Source organism: Sinohyriopsis cumingii, chromosome 3 (genome assembly GCF_028554795.1).
Source record: "Sinohyriopsis cumingii isolate HCF-2022 chromosome 3, ASM2855479v2, whole genome shotgun sequence".
Lineage (NCBI taxonomy): Eukaryota > Metazoa > Mollusca > Bivalvia > Unionida > Unionidae > Sinohyriopsis > Sinohyriopsis cumingii.
The window spans coordinates 27,014,981-27,037,317 of NC_142963.1; the positions used below are offsets into that span (position 1 = coordinate 27,014,981).

A 22,337-nucleotide genomic window follows, 5' to 3' on the forward strand; every position below is an offset into this window, starting at 1 on the left:
CACCCTCAAGAAATGCGCGGGCCTCTGTTGTTTCGAGGCCAAGACTTTAAGGACGGAAAATACATTCATGTCTATTATCACGATGACCATTTCGATACCATTACCACTATCACCGGATTCCTGGGATACGGTTATTACTGTGAGAAATGTGATTATGGCTATAATAATCGAGAGCAACACAAGCATTGCGGATTGAAATGCTCAGGATGTTTGGCCTCTCCACCCTGTCTGAGCGAAGGACCAGTGCCTTGTTCAACTTGTCTGCGCACGTTTGTCAGCCCTGCCTGTTACCAACAACATTTGAAAACACAAGGTCCACAGAAGAAATGTGGTTGTCAACTCCTGCGATTGTGCCCTACGTGTGGACAAGGCATACTTACCAATAATGCCAAGGCACACGTGTGTCGAGGAAAGAAAAAATATTCCATTTGTCATGACATCGTGGACTTGGAACACCAATGCTACGTGCAAAAATACCAACCCCCACCAGAGAAAGAGGACGGTCACAAGAAGAAAGGCAATTTCATCTTTTTCGATTTCGAATGCACGCAAGAGACCGGCATTCACATTCCTAATTTCTGCGTGGCTCATCGAGCGTGCGAGAAGTGCATTCAGGAACCTATCTTCAGTCATTGCCCTCACTGTTGCAAGATTCCCGGAGGGCGTGAAAAAATCTTTCGAGGACCGAACACGTTAGCCGATTTTGCCCAATGGGTTTTAGACCCCATCGACAAGATGTGGAGCCAAGAGGACATCGAACGTTACGGAGATTGTCATCGTCATGCCACGGTGATGGCTCACAATTTCTCCGGATACGATGGACAGTTTCTTCTCAGATACTATACGGAACAAGGCACCGAACGTCCTAAAGTCACTTTGAACGGAGCCAAAATCATTTTCATGCAAGTGGGACAAGTACAGTTTAAAGATTCGATGAGTTACTTGGCCATGCCTTTGAGTCGAATGCCTAAAACGTTTGGAATGACAGAAATGGCTAAAGGGTACTTTCCACACTTTTTCAATACGGAAGCCAATCAACACGCCGTTCTACCCCATTTACCTGAGGCTCACTATTACGACCCCGACAACATGCGTACCGAACAGCGAGAAGCTTTCTACGCTTGGTACCAGGCTCAGGCCTCGGACCCTTTCGACTTTCAGGAAGAAATGTTAAAGTATTGTCATTCCGACGTGGACATGGTACGACGTTGCTGTTGAAAATTTCGAGAACTGTTCATGGAACACGGAGGGGTCGATCCTTTGAAAGAAGCTTGCACCATTGCCAAAGCGTGTTCCTTAGTGTATCGACAAAGATTCATGCCTGAAAACACCGTAGCTGTCATCAGTCCTCAAACGACCCACTATGTCAAACGTCAATACTCGGTCAAAGCCATACGTTGGTTACATTACTTGTGCGACAAGGAAGACAAATGGATTCAGCATGCCCGCAACGGAGGAGGCGAAAAGACCATCGGAACGCATTCGGTCGATGGCTGGGACTTAGAAAACCCCAAGATCGTGTACGAGTTTAACGGTTGCTTATTTCACGGATGTCCCGTCTGTTACCCTGACCGTGGCACTAAAAATCAGTTTCTACAACGAACCATGGAAGACTTGTACCAGGACACTTGTCAGCGGCGCCTAAAGTTGGAACAGGAAGGATACCAAGTGGTGGAAATGTGGGAACACGAGTACGATCACCGTATGAAAACCGATCCCGAGTTTAAACGCCTCGTGGAAAGTTACCAGTTCATGGACCCGCTGAACCCGAGGGATAGTTTGTACGGAGGAAGGACCAATGCCACCTGTTTGCTGTACCAAGCCGACGAAGAGAAAGGAGAAGAAATCAAATACTTGGACGTGTGTTCGCTGTATCCCTACGTGTGCAAATATTGTCGCTTTCCTGCAGGGCACCCACAATTGTTCACGGAACACATCGACCTGAAAAACATTCGACAATACGAAGGCTTGATCAAGTGTAAAGTTTTGCCTCCCACGAACTTGTACCATCCCGTGTTACCTCACCATTGCCAAGGCAAACTGATGTTTCCATTGTGCCGTACTTGTGCCGAAACGTGCAACCAAGATCAGCCTTGTCAGCACACCCAGGAAGAACTGCCTTTGACGGGAACCTGGGTCAGCGTAGAATTGTTCAAAGCTCTGGACATGGGATACCAACTGTTAGAAGTGTACGAAATTTGCCACTTTCCCAAGACACAACAATACCACAAGGGTGACCCCACTCAGAAAGGCATTTTCGCCGACTACGTGGATGCCTTTTTGAAACTGAAGCAAGAAGCCAGCGGCTATCCGTCCTGGTGTCACACTCCCGAAGACCAAATACAATTCAATGAGAAATACTATGAACAAGAAGGCATCACTTTAGACCACATCGAGAAAAACGAAGGCAGGCGATCGTTTGCCAAAGTGATGTTATATTGCTTGTGGGGTAAAATGGCACAACGACCGTGTTTACCCAAGACGGAATATTTGACAGAACCTTCCCGCTACTTCCAGATGATTCACGACAAAACCAAATTCATGAAACACGTGGACGTCGTTCGAGAGAATTTGATCTTGGTCAATTACAAAGAAGATCTGGACTTTGTACAAGACGAGCCTTTTGGAAATGTCATCATTGCTGCTTACGTGACAGCTCATGCTCGCTTAAAATTGTACGAAGCTTTAGAACTGTTAGGGGAACGCGTCCTGTACTTTGACACGGACAGTTGCATTTACATCCATCACGCGAGTCAACAGCACCCTGACATCGAAGGAGACCGTTTAGGAGCCTGGACAGACGAGCATCCCGACGACAAGATTCTAAGTTTCGTCAGTGGCGGTCCCAAAAATTACGGCTACGAATACCGGGACAAACAAGGAGATGTGCACACGACGTGCAAAGTGAAAGGACTGACTCTGAATTATCGTACCAGTCGTGTGGTCAACTTTGGGGTATTGAAAGAAGCCTTGCAATCGGGAGAGGATGCAAACTTTAAAGTGACCACCTATCAACCGAACAAGATTGTACGTTTACCCACTCACCACATCGTCAGTCGGCCCTTGGAAAAAGTCTATCAAATCGTGTACCAGAAGCGAGTGCGACTACCCAACCACTTTACTTTGCTCTATGGACACGTTGGTATAAAACATTGGTTGTAAGAGAATAGTCACCCACTAGAAGGATGACTTCGCCACAGCAAGAATCGAGTGAGAAATCCGATGAGAACTCCAAGTTCAAACCCTACCATTTTCCAGTCTTCTTACCTGACTATTGTGATTGTGCCCGTCGATTGGACACGTTTCAGAAATGGCCTACGGATAGGGAAGGATTACCTTCTTCGCATGTTTTAGCTAGAACAGGATTTGTCTACTTCGGGCCTGAGTCAGGATTGGGATACGAGGTACAGTGTTTCGCTTGCGGACTGAAGTTACGAATGGATCTATGTATCTATAAAGATTCAGCTATTCTGGAACATACTCGATGGTCTCCGCACTGCCCTTACCTTTCTATGGCCTTTCCACCCATCACACTACGGTACAATTATGACGGTACCTTAGAAACATTACCTTCCAAAACAGGACATAAAAAACGTTAAAAAGGAAAGATGTAGAAGCTGGAGACTGCATTGCGACTAGTATAAAAACGGGCTATGGTCAAGATCGATAGTTCATTGTGACTACCAAGACCAAGCGAACAAGATGAATACTTTGAAAGAGACATCGTTCCAGTTTGGGGATTGTAAAAAAAGTTGTATCTTCCTCTAGTGTGACTAATATTGGATGGATAAGACCCATGCATTGCGACGGAAAATGTCCGGAGGGAAACTGCGATTGTCCATGTGGTTACCATTGTAATTGGGTAACGGAGTGCGATTGTGAGCCTTGCGATGGGAACGATGCTGTACGCTGTGACCTTAGCGATGCCGTAAAGCATCATGGGAACTTTGTTGTCACGACCCCCATCATGGAAAGTGATGCTGTGCGTGTCAAACCTGAGGGATGCGAAAGTGATGCCGCTCGTCCTCTTGGACATTTTACTGGGTTTCTTTTTAAAGGGGAATGTTCACCTTCACGTCTACCCCCCTACGGATGTCATCCAGCCCTGAGCAAACTCCTGTTCATGTCACCCAACCCTCATCGAAACGAACCTGTGAAAGACGAATATTCGTTCCCTGTGCGTTTGTCGGAATACTGCGACTTTGAAAATCGTCTTCAATCGTTCAAAGGAAAATGGCCTAAGTATCTGGGAGGCCCGACCCCCGAAGAATTAGCCAGAGCCGGATTTTTCTACTTGGGCGAAGGAGATAAAGTCAAGTGCTTCAGTTGCGGTGTGTCACTTCACCACTGGGAACCGCAAGATTCGGCCTACGTAGAACATGCTCGATGGTCACCGAATTGTCATTACTTACCCTTAGTGGGACCGAGACACTGAAGTAACTTACCATAATTTGTTCATGGATACTTTACACGAGAACATTCGTGCTTTGCCTGTGGAGTTGAGAGAACGCATTTACCGAGAACTGATCAAAATATAAGTGAAACGCAAACGCAAAGTTATTCAACCGTTTTTAAATTATGCTCTGTTCCAAAGTATAAGAAGACTGATTATGAGTGGATATTACATCAGGCACAAAGGTAAACGAGGCTATTGGCCACCACCCAAGGATTCCAAAAACAGTGTATGTACTTATGGATACTTTACAAGAGAACATTTTGGGCTTGCCTGAGGAGTTGAGAGAAAGGATTTACCGAGAGCTGGTGAAAATACAAGTCAAACGTAAAGAACAACTGCATCCGTTACGTCACCAGATCTTTAAAAACTGGTACCTGAATGGTATAAGAGAACTGATTCGTCAGAAATTCTTTCAATGGTCAGACATTGTTCAAAACTTTGAGGTCGCCAATGATCGACATGTTCATAATTTTGGTTACTTCGAGATTCACCTACTGCAACGCATTGAGGAAGACAAGTTAAAGGATTACCAACATTTGTTACGTGGAATCTACTTAGCGGAAGAAGAAACTTCTAAACGAACTCTGACGTTTCGGTTACAGTATGTAACATTTAAATTCCCTACTGGAGAACGAAGATCTCTGGCTAGAAAGTACGTGTATTGCATCCGAAAAAAAGAGAATATAAAAACAGGCTGCCATGCCACGACTTATGTCACATGTCATTGAACAGATTCCGTGGAAGGAACTCAATGACCATATTCAAACCGTGGATCATTACCATCGATTATTACAAGAACTGTATCCATTCAATTTGGGTCGACAAGTGGTGTGTGACTTAGTGACTTGTTTTCTGGGATTTCGTTTACCAGCCGATTCTTTGTGGACTCTTTACGATCAGTACTTACCACATCCCCCATGGCCTTAAATGGTCACGAAAAACTCCTTTTGCTCAAAGCCTTGCGTTTTCATCTGGATACTTCTCGACCTCAACAGGAAAAAAAGATTCGTCAACTTTTAGCTACCGAAGACGTGTATGACGGTGTGTGTGTCGCTTGTGACTTACACCGACATTGGACAGATGTTCGTGAATGGAAAAAGGGGAGTTTTGAGGCTTGGACCCAAGAAGTGGCTCAGTATGCACAAGAGTTGTTCAAGGAAAAAAGTTACTTTTCAACCTGTGTTAGTGACAGTGCCAGAAGAACCCATCACCGAGAACAACCACTCGCTTCAGGACAGGACTGTCATGGACATTCCTGAAAGGTAATTCCGGGAGGACACTTGTGTGACAATACCTCATGTAGAGAGTGTAAGAACATTACACACTGTCCCTAGGACATCTTGGTTACCCAAAACATGTTGTACAGAGACTTGTTTATATTCCACTTTGATCGTTTTGATGTGTTTTTTATTCCTGTACATAACTATTTGGCTTTTATGTATTTTTGTCTTTCGTGTTGTTCATATTTGAAACATTTAATAAACGTGTTCTGAAAAAAGTATATAAACTCTCGTCTTGTTTGTTTTCGTGTCACAAGTGACATTCCTGACACTATGGCTACCTCTGCTGTCTCTGCTCCCTCTTCCTCCAATGTCAAAGTCATCGACGAACACTTAGATCGTGCCAGTTGGGAGGCTTTGTATCTTCGCCATCCCTTTAACATGCTCATTGCTGGACCTAGCGGTTCAGGCAAAACCGAATTCCTCAAACGTTTGATCGAACATAAACATCATTTGATCGATCGGCCACCTCAGCGGATCGTGTGGTGTTACAAAGAGTGGCAATCGGCGTACAGCCTCTTGCGAGAAAGTCAAGGCGATTCCATCGTGTTTGTGGAAGGCATTCCTAAAGAAGACGACGGCATCGTCTCTGACTCCCGTCAAACCCATTTGGTCATTTTCGACGACATGTTAGGAGAAGACGAAGAAGAAATTAAACTGTGGTTCACGCGCAAAGGGCATCACCGTAATGCCAGTGTCGTTTACATCACCCAAAATTTGTTTCAACAAAGTAAAGCCCATCGCACCATCAGTCTCAATGCGCATTACGTGGTATTGTTTAAAAACCCTCGAGATAAATCGCAAGTGCAAGTCTTAGCCAAACAGTTAGGAACGCCTTGGCTGACTCAGGCGTACGACGATGCCACTCAAACGCCACACGCCTATTTACTCGTCGATTTGAAACCTACGACCCCCGAGGATTTGCGATTTCGTACCCATTTGTTTCACCACTGGTGCCAAGACGGAAGGCCTGTCCTGTACACGTCTCCGTCCTCGATTTAATTTCACTCCACAAAAAAAATCTATATAAACCTCAGACCCTTTTCGTCTGTCTCACACAACGTCAACATGACGTCCCTTCAGACGCATCTTCCCGTCAAATTGTTTCGTGCCTTGTATGGCATCAGTCGAGAAATAAATCCACAAATACGAGCTCGCGTCTTAGAAGCTAGTCTCAAAGAAGTCTTACGATGGTTCACGGTGACGACACGTCAATTACTCCAAGGAATCATTCAGATTCCTCATCAAACCAAACGCTTTCTCGATCGAAACAAAGTCGCTTTGGTCCAACTGGCCGATCCCCGCATCGACACTCAAACCAAAAAACAAATCATTTTGAAACCTGGAGGGAGCGGTACTCTAGGAGGGGTCATCATTCGCTCTCTCTTAAGATGGGATCCTAATGCCCCCAAACTTCTCCCCAAGAAAAAAGTCCAACGAAGCCCAAAGAAGAAGAAAAAGACCAGGTCCCCAAGAAGAACTTCTCCAGTGGCGGAACCCTCCTCTTACCAGACACCACCCCGGAAAAAGAAAAGAAGCCCCCAGAAAAAGAAACAGAGAAAAAGTCCCCAGAAAAAGAAAAGTCCACAGAAGAAAACTAGTCGCAAGAGAGGCACTTCGGCCAGGACGCAACTTTACACTCGCAAACCACGACCTGCCACGGCGGTGACCGCGTCTCCGGCAGCCTCACGTTCATCCACTTCTCCGTTGATGACACCAAGAACTGAAGAGTACTTGGAGACGTTGATCACACCAAGAACTTCTCCGCTGATGACCCCAAAAAGAACTTCCCCAGTGGCAGGACCCTCCAATTTAGTGGAAGTGGCTGCTGCTCACAAAGTACCTTTTCCCAAAATCAAAGTTCAAGAAAGATCGGGCATGTTACAAAGTTTACTGGATTTGTCCAAGCAAGAACTGTCTCGATTTAGTCCGTTACGTACCCCTGCACGACGTGTCATGCCTGTCCTCAAACTAATACGACGTAAAGACAATCAGTGGCGACGCGTTCCAGTATAAAAAAGGCCTGTGACCAAGTCGGGGTATCAGTGTTTTTGGTGCTCCTAAAGACTCAAAGATGTCACCCTCCAGAAAACCCCAAGGAAAGAAAAGGAAAGGACTACCACCACGTTTAGTCAAACATGGGGACATGTTATCTGTCCTGTCCAAAGCTTCTCCACCTCTACGAAAAAAACTCATTCAATCGGCCTCCAAAGAGGTCATCGATACCGTGTGCGAATGTTGTTTGAACGTCTTGAAAGGCACGATCCCTTTGTCCAAACACCAGAAACAATGCTTAGGCAAACATCGTCACGTTCTTCGCCAAATGGTTCAAAAGAAAATTCCCCTTCGTCAAAAGAAGAAGATGTTGGTCCAACGTGGAGGCATTTTACCTCTCTTGTTAGGCCACTTACTGAAAGGAGTCTTGGGAACCATGTTGCTAGGACTGGTGGGAGCAAGATAAAAAGGCCCTCGGAAGTCCCAAGATCTCAGAATCGACCCCTGACAAACCCATGGAAGGACGAAAACTAGCTTTAGTGCCTTACAAACGATGGATGGAATACCATCGTTGGCAAGAAGAACGCACCCCTCATTTACCTCCTAATCCCCATTTGAGCGAGATGTCCCAGTTGTAACAAGAATTGCAGTCCTTGATGGATCGCCAAGATTTGTCCGAAACAGAAAAATCGCAAAAGTATGGTCAACTATTGCAACGACTGCAACTCTTTCACCAGAAAGCTTTAGACGAAACAGCTCTACCCACTCTGAAAGATTTTAAGACCTTGATGAAAAGTCCAGCACCATCACCAGTACCAGTACCACCACTACCAGTGACCAAGACAGAAAAAGGAGAAGAAGAAGAAGAGGAAGGGTTTCAAACTCCACCAGAAAAGGTACGCAAGTTAACAACACCACCTACCTCCAGAATTGGATGGATTAAAAAGATGATGGCCACCCCTTCTTCATCTATAGAGAAAAAGAAAGTGAAGACAGAAGTGAAGACAGAAGTGAAACAAGAACCGATATCCCCCGCTCAGACATCCTCCTCTTCACCACCTATTGCCGGTCGCACACGCAAAGCACTGCAATCCAAGAAAGTACCCCAAGAGAAAAAGAGTAGCATCCTCCAAGAGTGGGTGACATACAAACACAAAAAAAATGGAAAAAGTCTTAGCCAGCATTTACTACGATCCCTCCCATCCTGCAGGTTACGCAGGAGTTCAAAAATTGTTTCGTGCTGCCAAAATGCGACTGAAAAGTCTCCGTTTACCTCAAGTGCAACGATGGTTACAAGAACAAGCTACCTACACTTTACACAAACCCATTCGACGCAAGTTTGCCAGAAGTCGCACCCGAGTGGAAGGCATCGATCATCAATGGCAAGCCGACTTAGCCGATGTCTCTCGTTTGGCCAGCTACAATCGTGGCTACAAATATTTGTTTTGTGTCATCGACGTCTTTTCCAAATTTGCCTGGGTCGTGCCCTTGACTTCCAAATCGATCAGCGAGTTAGTGCGAGCCCTGCAACGGGTGTTGAAACAAAGCGGTCGTCACCCTCTTCGATGGCAAACGGACAAAGGTACCGAATTTCTGAACCAAGCTTTCCAAAAAGAATTAAAGAAACGTGACATTCATTTTTTTACCACCGAGAATCCTGAAACCAAAGCCAGCATCGTGGAACGTTTTCAACGCACTTTGAAAGAACGCATGTAGAAATATTTTACGCATCACCACACTCTGAAGTACATCGGCATCTTGCCGCACCTGGTGCAAGCGTACAACCAATCTTACCATCGAAGCATCGGACGTGCCCCGCAAGAAGTGACTCCCGACAACGAAGTGCTGGTGTTTGAGCGTCTGTTTGGTACGTCCCCGACGAGGGCTGTCCCCAAGAAAAGCGGAGTGTTGGCCGTAGGAGATTGGGTGCGCATTGGCAAAACCAAACGCACTTTCGACAAAGGTTACTTACCTAACTGGACCACCGAATTGTTTCGTGTCACTGGACGAGTGCATGGCCGTCATCATACCGTCTATAAATTAGAAGACATGAACGGAGAAGTGCTCAAAGGAACGTTTTATTTGCCCGAGTTACAACGTGTGACCAAAAAAGAAGACAACGTGTACGACATCCAAAGCATTCTCGAACGCAGAACCCGTAAAGTGGGCAAACGACGTGTCAAAGAAGTCAAAGTACGTTGGAAAGGATATCCACCCAATTTTGATTCTTGGATCGACGCTTCGCAAGTCATCGACTATAAAAAGAAGTGACCATCATGCCCTTTCACACAGACGCAGCTACGTCGACCACTCCTTCACCTAGTTCTTCTGTGCAAGATTTACAAAAACAACCCTTGTGGGTGTGGTGTGGAGAACGTGTGCCTAAAACGCAAATCGTCTTTTTCTGCCAAATCTTCGTGGTGTATTGTGTCATCGGGGCAGCCATTGCCAATTTGAGTTTGCAACAAGGAGACAAACAGTTGTGGATCATTTTATTGAGCAGTTGCATCGGTTACCTGCTTCCCAATCCCTCCCTGAAATTCTCCTCGAACGGGAACCACGGGAACCTTGTGTCCAGTGCCAGTGCCAGTCACCACTCCAACCACAACCAGAACCCCATTTTGGGCGGAGACACGCCTCTGACGTCCAGTAACCCCTCAAACAGCCACAGAACTCTGGAATTATGAGTCACCAAAACCAATTTTACTTACCCTTACCCAGTGACAGTTCCATGGAGGTGTTTCCCCACAACACGTTGTGCTGTTACACGGCCAAATTACCTCAGGCCATCCCCTTAGATCACGAAGCCCATTGGGAAGTGGCTTTGGTAGAAATCATTCACCCATCCCAAGTCCTCAGTGTCCTTCCCAATCAAAATTTTTTTACGGTGGAAGTTCATGACGAGCAAATACAAGAGTACTTGGATACCAATGTCAAATATGACAAGAAAACCCGTAACACACAAAATCCAAAGTGGACCAACTATCACTTGTTCATTCCCGCAGGCTATTATTTTAGTGGTCAACATTTGGTCAGCACCATAGCCTCCAGGTTTAATGTCGTGTTTCTGAAAGCTTTGGAAAGTGTCCAAAAAAAAGTGTCACCCTGGAATACCACAAAACAGCTCGTCTATTCTTGATGAAATTTCCTGAGGGGGGTAAAATCATGTCTTTTTTATTTTGTCCTGAATTATTTGTCATGTTGGGCGGGGACATGGAGATGAGGAAGAAAGTAGAAAAAGAGAAAGGCGAATTACTAGTCATTTCTGACAACGATACTTTTGCCAAGTATTTTCGTACCCCGGTAGAACTGAACCAAGGACTGAATTTGATGTATCTGTACTCCGATGTGGTGGAGTACAACGTGGTGGGACACACCTCCGTACTGTTACTGTGTGTCATTCCTTTCAAAGTGGATTCTGCCACAGCCGCTGACGAGGAAGGTGGAAACACTTATCACGTCCACCGCGAATTTGTCCATCCTCACTATTTGCCTGTCAGCAAGTCGTATTTGGACACGGTCAACATTGCTATAAAAGGAGATCTGGGACAAAATATTCCATTCACCAAAGGAAAAGTCACGGTGAAACTCCATTTTCGAAAACGGTTCTCTCACGACTCGTAAGTCATGTATCCAGTGTACCGAGGGGTTGCTCGACAGCGAGGACACGGTTTAGGAGATATGTTAAAATCGGCCTTTCGTTCGGTGGCCCCGTGTTGAAACCGATGGTGACACGCGGATTGCACGCCTTGGAAGATGCGGGACTGACGCAAGGCAAAGAATTTCTCCAAAATGTCATCATCGACAAGCAAAACCCTAAAGAAGCTTTCATGAGGGCAGGCAAAAATGTCTTGCTGCAAACGGGCAAAGACCTTTTGGGCCGCCGAGACACACCTATAAATGCCCTGCACGCTACCGAGTCAGGCATTCAGCAAGGACAAGGCAGAAAGAGACGACGAAGAAAACACCCTTTCACCAGACTTCACACGTCTAAAGCGAGAAAGGCCAAGAAAAGAAGAACCGTTCGAGACTTAGACGTTTTCGATTATTGAGACACAGAGAAAAAAAATGATGCACCGAGAGTCTTGCGCTTGTTCCAAGTCGGAAATGGATCTGTTTGCCATGCCCCCCACCATGATGACGATGCAAGAATCCCAATGGGTGGAATTTCATCCGGTCTCCTCATTGACCGATTCCGCTCCCATCGAGTTTGAAATCAAAGGACAGCCCGAAGATTACATCGATCTGAATAGCAGTTACTTGTACCTGAAAGTCAAAGTTCTAGAAAAGAATGGAGGTAATATTGACACTGAAGCAGTAGCTCCCGTCAACAATTTCATGCATTCCTTGTTCAGTGGAGTGGATTTGTACTTGAATAACAAACTAGTCAGTAGCAGCATGGATACTTACCCTTATCGTGCCTACCTGGAAAATCTCTTGACGTACGGAATAGATGCCAAGAACACCCATCTCAATGCCTGCGTGCTATGGGAACCTGACGAAGCGAACGATTTTGATGATAAAGATATTGGTGAAGACCCCAAATCAAAAGCAAACGTCAATGAGGGATTTGTAGAACGAAGAAAGAAAATATTAAATGGACAGATTTTAGAACTGATGGATCGTTTGCATTTGGACATGTGGTTGCAAGAAAAGTATTTGCTGAACGGGGTGGATGTCCGCCTGAGACTGAATCGTAGCAGTACCGCTTTCCATTTATTGGCTGATGCTGACGAGTACAAAACCAAAATCCAAGAAGCCAGACTCTACGTACGCCGTGTGGAAGTGTTACCTAAAGTGGGAAACGACATCAGTCAGACGTTGAGTAGAACGACCGCCAAGTATCCCATACGACGAGTGGAAGTGAAAACCTTCACCATTCCTGGGGACAGCGATCCATGATCGAAGATCATCTGTTCCAAGGACAGTTACCCAAACGTTGGATCGTTAGTATGGTCGAGAATGAAGCCTTCAACGGAGCTATCGCTAAAAATCCTTTCAACTTTCAACCCTTTGGCGTGTCCAAAATCGAAGTCAGTCGCGATGGCAAGACCTTGTGTACCCGACCTTTCGAACCTGACTTTACCAAGAAGAATTACTTGAGATCGTACTTGTCCCTGTACGAAGCTACCGGACAGTTAGGAACCAACACCAGTCACGGCATTACGTACGATGATTACGCAGGAGGCTATACTTTGTGGGCTTTCGATTTCACTCCAGACCAAGGCAGCGACGAGGGACATTTCCACCCTATAAAATCTGGCCAGATTCGTGTGGAAATTCAGTGTGCAAAGCCACTGGACGAGACAGTGAACGTCATCCTGTATGCAGAATTCGATAATACCATAGAAATCAACAGTTTGAGAGAAGTCATTCTAGACTATTAGAAGCCATGGAAGACTGTTATCCCTCTTTACCTAGTGGAGAAACTTTAGACATGAAATGTGAGGAGACCGTGAAAAAAGAAGAAGTGATCATGATGAAGTCAAGATGGCCAGAACAAGAATCCCATTTAGTCTCCTGTTTTGCCAAACACTTGGTCGAAAAAATGACGGAATTGATCAAGAAAGATTGCTATGGATGTCAAAACGATCATCCCAGTCAAATTCAACACGATAAATGCCTAATGCTGAGTCAAGAAGAAAAATTGGACGAGTATCTGGACGAAGCTTGGAGTCTCATCTCGGACGAAGTCGTATTGCATCAGTGGTATAAAGACTTGCGTGAACATTCTTGTCCACCATTAACCACTCAAGAGATCGATCGCATCGAAGCTCTCCTGAATCAAAGTGAGGAGACGAAACGAAGAAACGGTTATTCGTTAGACATTTTCAAGCAAAAAGTCAGAATCGAATTGATGACTTATTATTACCTGTGAAGAAGAAAACACACAAAACATTGGATACCTGGGAACTTTATTACCTTTTGAACCACAGTTCGTATACGGCTTCTTGGAATCCTGTCGTCTGTGCTAAAGATGAACTCCCTCATCGCAAACCTCAAGACCATCTAGCTTATGTGATCAACACGGACGACAGTCATCTCCCAGGAACCCACTGGGTAGCCGTTTACTTTCCTCAAGAAGGATGTGTGGAATATTTTGATTCGTACGGATTGCCTCCTTTGGAAGACGATATCATTGACTTTATGAGAAGAAATGCTCAGACCACCCGATTCAATAATGTGAAATTACAAGGCACATATTCCTTGGTGTGTGGACAATATTGTGTGTATTTTCTGCATCATCGCAGCCTGGGCTATTCCTTAGAACATTTAGTGACTCATTTTGATCCTCGTTCTTCTTCTAGAAACGATGTGAAAGTAGATCGATGGTTTTGTGACCATTATGCTTATCTTTTGTCTCAAGCTAGGAAACGTAGTGTCCATCAATGGCCTAATGACTTCCAACAGTGGAAATCACAATTTCATTCACAACGTTGTCAGCCCTGTTTAAAGTAGACTGTGAATTGAAAAAAATGTTTGTGATTAGAAAAAAATGTTTGATGTTATAATGTTGGATTATTGTTAAAAAAATGTTAAAGTTGATGGTTAGTGTTAAGTGATTTTTGAATAATTGAATAAAAAATGTTGTGTTTTGAAAAAAAATGCCTTTGTCGTTTGTTTGGCTATAAGAATGTTGATTCATGCTCTTTGACTTCTTACTATCCCTCTCATGACACTCATTGAACGTTCCGGCTCGAAAACCGTGGAGGGATGTTTTCCTTCACGTCCGCGCTTTGGCTTTAAGAACCGGGGTAGTTTCCAGTCTAACCATCCATTGTCGACTCATCCTCCTACGAAGATGTGCTCCAAACTAGCTAAGCTAAACGAAGCCTACGTGAATTTGCATAGGGTCAGACACAGTCTGATACCGAAAGCTGAAGAGATAGAGAATGTGAGAATGTTAAAAGTCACTGAAGACCTGATAGAAGAGCTCTTCAGAGAAGAAGTGAACAGGGAGAAAGAAGAATGGACAGAGAAGTACAGACTTCAGAGACAGCAGCAACAGCAACAACAACAGCAGCAACAACAGCAGCAGGAACCTGAACCTGACAGAGGCTTTGTCGATTGTCGTATCGCCACCAAAGAGTTTTTCTTCTCTTTCCGAAGAAGCAGACCTATCGTCAGAAAGTATATCCTCAGAGGACGACGCATTCTTAGAAACTAAAAGATTGCCATAGCAAACTAAAAAAACAGCCCTTTTCAGGGCTACCCAATACTCTAGAAAAGAAATAACCATCGATTTGCCAATGTGTGTAGGTAGAATAGTGTGAATATAAACACTGACTCTTTTTTATAGTGTGAGTGTATGTGTTTGTGTATAAGATTGTGTGTTTGTAAGTGCTCACGTACGTTGGTGTGGATAGTAGATTAAGTTTAGGTTTGATTGGATTGCTTTGCGTATGTGAATAGTATATTGAAGTGATTAATGAAAAATCTTTTAGAATAGGAATGGGTAGTATAAAAAAGTGAGTGAGTGTTTCTTTTAGGTCCGCGCGTTGTGTTGGTCATGATCTAGGTAAGATCAATTTTATGTTTTAGGGGATGTTTTCCTTCACGTCCGCGCTTTTAGTATAAATTAAAAGTCACTCGTCAGTCCAGCTACCCTTGTTGATTGATCAACACCAGAATGAACACCAGACTAGCGAAACTGTTGGAACTTCATGTGCATCTGGAATATGCCAGGCGCCTGTTGAACGAACTGGTCGCGGAAGCCATTGTGGAAGAGAGAAGGATGAGAGAGGAGGAGGAGAGAAGAAACAAAGAAGAGGAGGAGAGAAGATACAAAGAAGAGGAAGAGGAGAGAAGAAACAAAGAAGAGGAGGAAAAGGAGAGAAGAAATTTCAGAATCCCAGAGACAGAAAATTGGGATTCTGAAGCTATTTATCCCGCCTCTGCTCTCTCCCCAAAAAAAGTAAAAAGCAACTGGAGAACAAGATGTGTATGTGGCGCCAGGCCTGGAAGGTGCCATCATTAACCAGGTGTACATGAAGTTCCAAAAAAAACCCCAGCCCTTTTCAGGGCTACCCAATACGCTAGAAAAGAAATAACCATCAATTTGCCAGTGTGTGTAGGTAGAGTAGTGTGAATATAAACACTGACTCTTTTTTAGTGTGAGTGTATGTGTTTGTGAGTTTGTGTTTGTAAGCGCTCACGTACCTTTGTGTGAATAGTAGATTATGGGTTAGTTTATTGTTTCTTAGCGTATGTGGAGAGTAAAGTTAGGGTTATGTAAAGGCTCACGTAAGATTGTGTGAATAGTAGATTATGGATTTTGTTTTAATGATTTGCGTGCGTAAATAGTAGATGTGGGGTTTGTTAATTGCTGGTTAACGTATGTGGATAGTATATTATATGACATGAGAAAGTAGGGGATGTTTTCCTTCACGTCCGCGCGTTGTTTGGTCATGATCTAGGTAAGATCAATTTTATGTCTTAGGGGGATGTTTTCCATCACGTCCTCGCTTTAACTATAAAACTAACAGTGTTTGCCATTGGAGTCCATTCTACGGAATAAGCAAACAAGAAGATGCCAGTAGCTTCAGCTTTGTATAACAACCTTATGGGAAGTTGGTATTGGATGGTGGATGGATTGAATGTAGCAGAAAGGCTTGAACAGGAATGGAGGCATGCAGTGACAAAAGACTTCGTCTCAAGACAAGTAACCAGTCTCCACTTAGCCATCGATATTGTAAAAGAAATGATAGAGGATGAGGAGAAGAGAATCAGAGGTTTAATTAACCCACCGTATGTGAAAGTGGGCAAGTTGAAAGAAGCCATAGTTTATGTGACGAGTGTAAGGTGTTTTTTAGAAGACATTGTAGAATGGACAGATTGGTCTTTTGTGAAGTGGGGCTTAGACAAGCTTAAGAGAGCGGAAGAAATAATGAGGAATGTGCTGACCGAAGAGGTCAAGAAGATCAAAGAAAAGTGGTCAAAGGAAAGAAAAGAAGAAGAAAATAGAAAGAAAAAGGAAGAACTAGAGAAACTAAACGCTAACTGGATGAAAATCCAAGAGAAGTTCAGATCCATGGGTCACCCGGACTGGATGCCGGAAACAGAAAAGAAGAAGAAGAAAGGAATGATGGAAAAAATAAGAGGATGGTGGAAGAAGTTAAGGAGTTAGAAGAAGAAGAAAAAACCCAAAGGCCCTTTTCAGGGCCACCCACATTTCTCGAAAAGAGAATGACTTTCGATTGCCTACCCTTTTTTATTTTTTATTTATTTAAAAAAAAAAAAAAAAATCCCATGTTCAATTTCCCTTGACGCTATACAGTCCCACCCTGTTTAAATTCCTTTGACGCTATACAGTCCCCTATTCCCATGTTCAATTCCCCTTGGCGCTCAACAGTCCCACGATTTTTTCTCCATGTTAATTTCCCTTGACGCTATATGTTCCCACGATTTTTCTCCATGTTAAATTTCCCTTGACGCTATATGTTCCCAGGGGGGTCTGTAATGCTAATTCCCATTGACGCTATGGTATCCCACCTTACTACTGGGGTCTAACAAAGTATCATAAACTGAATATACTGTCGCAGCAATTGCTATGGGGTTTTGCTGAGGTTTTTTAAAGACCTTCTTTGGTACATGCAGCAGGTGGTTTCTTAACAGGTTCTGGTTCTGGTTCTGGTGCAACAAGATCATTTACATCACCAATCTGAGCACGAGCTTGATCGATGCCCTCAATTATTTCTTGTATTTTTTGCTGTAAGTGTAGTTGAGCAGCAGCTATTTCAGCTGTAAGTTCTCGTAGAATCCTTTCCTTTTTTTTCAGTTCTTTCTGCTACTTTCACAGTTACTTTAGCAGTTTTTGTTCCAGCAAAGGAAGAATACTTTTATTAGCCTAAGTGACTGGTTTAAACAATTCCGCTGCACCTTCTTTAAATTCCACTAGAGCATTCTGATGTTGTTGTAGTTGATGTTTGACAGAAACACGGACGGGGAGATATTTCTTAATTTACTCTAGTTAAGGCAAAATTAATCATGATTATTATTAAAACAACAATTTAATTACGCATCACCCGTTAGCAGATATACTAAAATACACATCAAACAGTCAAATATCAATAAACGTGGCGACGTGCGGGGACCATAATATTTTGTGTGTGCAACCGGTGGAGACTGCATAGGGTGTACTGGGCGTTACTCTTGTCGCGGGTGTGGGGCTCTTCGGTTTTAAAAAATGGTTGGTCACCCCGTGGATTTCAAAACAAAACCAAGATCTTGCTAACCAGGCATACATTTAAGGTTCGGAATGGCTTTTGGCAATTAAGATCTCAGCATTTTTCCAAGGCCCGGATTGTTGAATCGGGGCCAGGGTGGGTGGGTTGTCGCCCCCTCCCCCGGTCTGGTCTCCCCCACCCCCGCTGCTAAAGCACATATTAAATCCAATAAATACTTGATTTCCGAACACTTCCAATGACCTAGGCCTCTAATGATCACAAAGTTATTTAAAGTCAGCATTACATTTTGTGTTCTAAAATGGCATTACATTCAGTAAATTGAAAGGTGACAACGAAAGTGCTTAAATTATAGCGGCATTAATCACACGAGTTTTACAAATTGATGGTTTTGTCGGAGTTTTGTATTGAACTGCTAGACATAGCTCTGAAATAAAGAGAAATATCATATTTGAAAATGAAAAATGGCACATTTAAATCTAAGACGAAACTTAATAATATTTGACATGGTCCGATAATATGGTACGAATCAGCCCGTAATTTAGTACGAATAAGCCTGATCCGGATCTTTCACGGTCTGAATCAATATTTAGTGGAACTCCATATGATACTCACCTGACTGGAAGACTATTTTAGTAATCAGTCTCGTACAACCGGGAAGTTAAAACCGAAACTGAAATAAATATTTCTGACAAAGACAGAAGCAATATGTGGACTACCGCAATATCTTTTCTCGCTTTAATATCCGTATCATTTGTACAGGTGAGTTTAAACTTGCAAACAATTGCTGGGTTGTGTCACGGCGGTTTCTTGCCGAGAAAATGAGTATCCGTCAATGATGGAGGGCTGTGGGGGGGGGGGGGGTCCAAACAGGAACAACATATAGTTACAGGTTGGACCCCCACCCCAAGCCCTCTATTCCTACTGTTTAAACATGAAAAATAATCCGCTATGGTTCTGACAGTTACATTCCAGTTGAAAGCCAGTTTTATTATTTAAAAACAAAACAAAAACAAGAACAAATTCTGAATTTACAAATCACGTAACCCAATCACGAGCACAGGTGCTCGACGCGAGCTTGATGTTAAAAAAAAACAAAAAAACAATGATTTAAAGGGAAAAAATCAAAAAATCATACAGAGTGACAAAAATACCTTAGATTACCCCGATGACCCGTTCTGACATGGGACCCTTTCTATCATAATATATAAGAGAGAAGGTACGGAACTTCCAAATACTTCGCTCCACCCATGACCCTCGATTTCCTTCTGCTATTTCCGTCTTTAAAGGCACGCGACCATACTATATGGCTTGTTTTACTTCTGAGATATTTTTCTATCCATCAAGCCATCATTGACTTTTCTGCGTTGTACGAAACTGAAGTTACTGCCTCCGAAACGTGCGATTTTCGCGAAGTTTTCCTTTGTGGACACTTCCATGCTCCTATGATAATAAGTATAACCGTTTGAGCCAATCATATTTCGGCGTTGACGTTAGTGCCGCCTATTTTGAAAATAGAGATGCATGTATACGATGTGTTGTGCAGTGAAGAAGACAATGTATAATACTTGCATGGAACAGGATTCCTAAAGTTGAATCAAGTTAATGGTAAGTAAAAAACTTACTTTTGCATCTACCACTGTTCTGTAATTCAAGAAGGGATGCACCATAGAGTTGAAAACATTGTCCATATTGCTGTTGTCACCAGTTTTCAGATGAGCACGGAAGTGTCCACAAAGGAAAACATTGCGAAAATTGCACGTTTCGGAGCCCGTAATTTCAGTTTGGTACAACGCAGAAAAGTCAATGATGGTTTGATGGATAGAAAAATATCTCAGAAGTAAAACAAGCCATATAGTATGGTCGCGTGCCTTTAAAGACGGAAACAGCAGAAGGAAATCGAGGGTCATGGGTGGAACGAAGTATTTGGAAGTTCTGTACCTTCTCTCTTATATATTATGATAGAGAGGGTCCTATGTCAGAACGGGTCATCGGGGTAATCTAAGGTATTTTTGTCACTCTGTGTGATTTTTTTTCCTTTAGATGATTGTTTTTTTTCTTAACATCAAGCTCGTGTCGAGCACCTGTGATCACGGGAGGAATGTACATATGTGTTCAATTTTAACTACACATATACTGTAAGGGACTGGCCATTTAATTTATCAGGCTAGATTGTTCTTTCCGACAGGGATATTGTTTTGTTGTTTCATTCCTCACAAGGTAAATTTATTTCAAATAAGAAAAGGAATGGCATGGTGTCATTTTTATATTCCAAAGAAGTTTAAATCACATTTCTATAATCCTGTGATTGGCTGTCAGAAGAAATAGTACATGAACAATATATTATTGAGGTCTCGTCAGGGCTGGATCAGGGCCTCCCACCCCACCCACACTACACTAAAAAAAAACAACAGCATACAAACACACTAACATACAGTGACTTGTTACTTGAAATTTGTCCATTTTATTCTTGCTTACACTTATTGAGTGTAATGCACATTTTGAGTAAATAGACACAGACTTTGCTTTGGTGCCCTTTTTAGGAAACCGGGATGGTCCTGGATTTTAAAAAGTTGTCGCCAAAAAGTCGCCAACTTTACTATTGTGTCTCCAATTTTCAAGAAATGTCGCCAGAACAAGTAGTGAATATTTTTCCAGGTCTGTTAATGTAATAGGCAATTAAAATTCCAAAAGACTGTTCTGCACTACTTCCATGGACTTTGCATCCCACATCAGAGTTAGTGCATAGGTGTGACTGTTGTCAGTCACCTGAAATAAATGCATTATCAAACCTTAAATATCTACTTTCCTGACATCCTCTCTCTCTCTCTCGTTTTTTTTATAGAAACATCAGGTATTAAGCAAATCTATATTATGTGTATTAATTTTGCAAGCAATAGTTTTGTAAGGAACTTTAGTTAACATTTTAATACTAAAACCCTATGATTGTAATTTGCAATGTAAGATAACTGATGTATAATATGACATTAAATTTCATGCATTCAGAAAGTAAATACCCCCTCCCCCATATGGCTAGCTTCACAAAGTACATCTCCGTCAACCATGAGTTCAGAAATTTATTTTTGCCGCACTTTACATGCTTTGCTTGTAGTGAATTGCTTCCTAAATCCCAAGAATGATCACTGACAGCTGTAGATTTTTTCTTGACAAGCAAACTAGGATCTCCATTCCCACCAATGAAACTTATAGAGTCAACACCTGGCATTAATGTACTTTATATATAAACAATAATTACCATCATTAAATTAAAGGAAGGAATGAAGAAACACATCACAGAGTATATGTGCCCCGCAAAACTCATTCGGAATTAATATGTTATTTAGTAAACAGTGTTATATGCACATATGAGTTAACAATAAGGAAATAAGGTGAAATATAAAATGTGGGAAATAGTTATCACATGTATGGTAGCTTAAGACCACACTTGAACTGTTAACATAAATTCACACCCATTTTAGGCATAGTTAGTTATAACAAAAAGGGCATTGTTTATTTGTCAGTCAGTTGCTAGTGCTTTCACTCACTGTAGAACAGGCAGTTTCTTTGATGTATGTCAAAGAGGCTTGAGTCTAACCTTTAGCTATTGTGCAGTTTAGGCACAGCTGAACAGAATATGAAATGGGGGCACATTGGGTGGGGGGAATAACTTACTCCACAGGGAGAAACAGCAAGAATTTCATGTGTATTGGACCTGAAAAATCAGTGAACATTTAGTGAAAACGATGCTTAAATATGCCTCATAAAACTTCCCGATGGTAGGTCCCAATCTGTGTTTTCGGATTCAATCTCCCAACTTGGTTTTTGAAAAGATTAATTTTTTTGCATGACACACTGGAATAACTGGTCAGTATTAACTAAATTTATTCAACGACTATTTTTTGAATTCTTTGGAAATCTTTCTGTACCTTTGAAACTTTAACACAGAAGGGCATTTTTCATTGAAACCTATTCAGATTTCTGAAACTATTGGAATTGAAAGGACTTTTAGGAAATAGGAATTCATTCACCATGTTGTAAGTTAATTTATTTTTTTCACTCCTGTATTTTGAGAAATGAATTATTTTCAATTATACAAAACTTATTTGTTTTGCTATTTCTTGTTGCGTTGTTTAAGTCCCTGGAGTCATAACACAGGATTGATGGCAAATGTAAAAGATCAATGAGCAAAATTACCCCACCTGGATTCATGTTTGGTGACACACTACTTCTTCAGAATATCACAGCCAGTTATAAATGAATTGATGACTTGTGCCTTGATACATATATCACAGAACATCTGCTTTAACTTTGTATCATATCGCAGCCATGGATGCCCAAGTTTGCAGTTGTTGAGAAATTTTTGGGAACTTTTGACCCGTTCATCATGATATGGTGTTGCACTTGAATCATTACTACCATCAC

At 42.7% G+C, this 22,337-nt stretch overlaps 1 protein-coding gene across 1 annotated transcript in view; it reads left to right on the forward strand.

The window, feature by feature from the left end:
- Positions 1-18,525: 18,525 nt before the first annotated feature.
- Positions 18,526-22,337, forward strand: part of LOC149802587 (uncharacterized) — a 29,710-nt gene continuing 25,898 nt past the window's right edge. Inside the window, exon 1 of the mRNA XM_089951866.1 lies at positions 18,526-18,677. Coding sequence (XP_089807992.1) covers positions 18,624-18,677 — 54 coding nt within the window. The 5' untranslated portion in view covers positions 18,526-18,623. The remainder of the gene's footprint in view (positions 18,678-22,337) is intronic.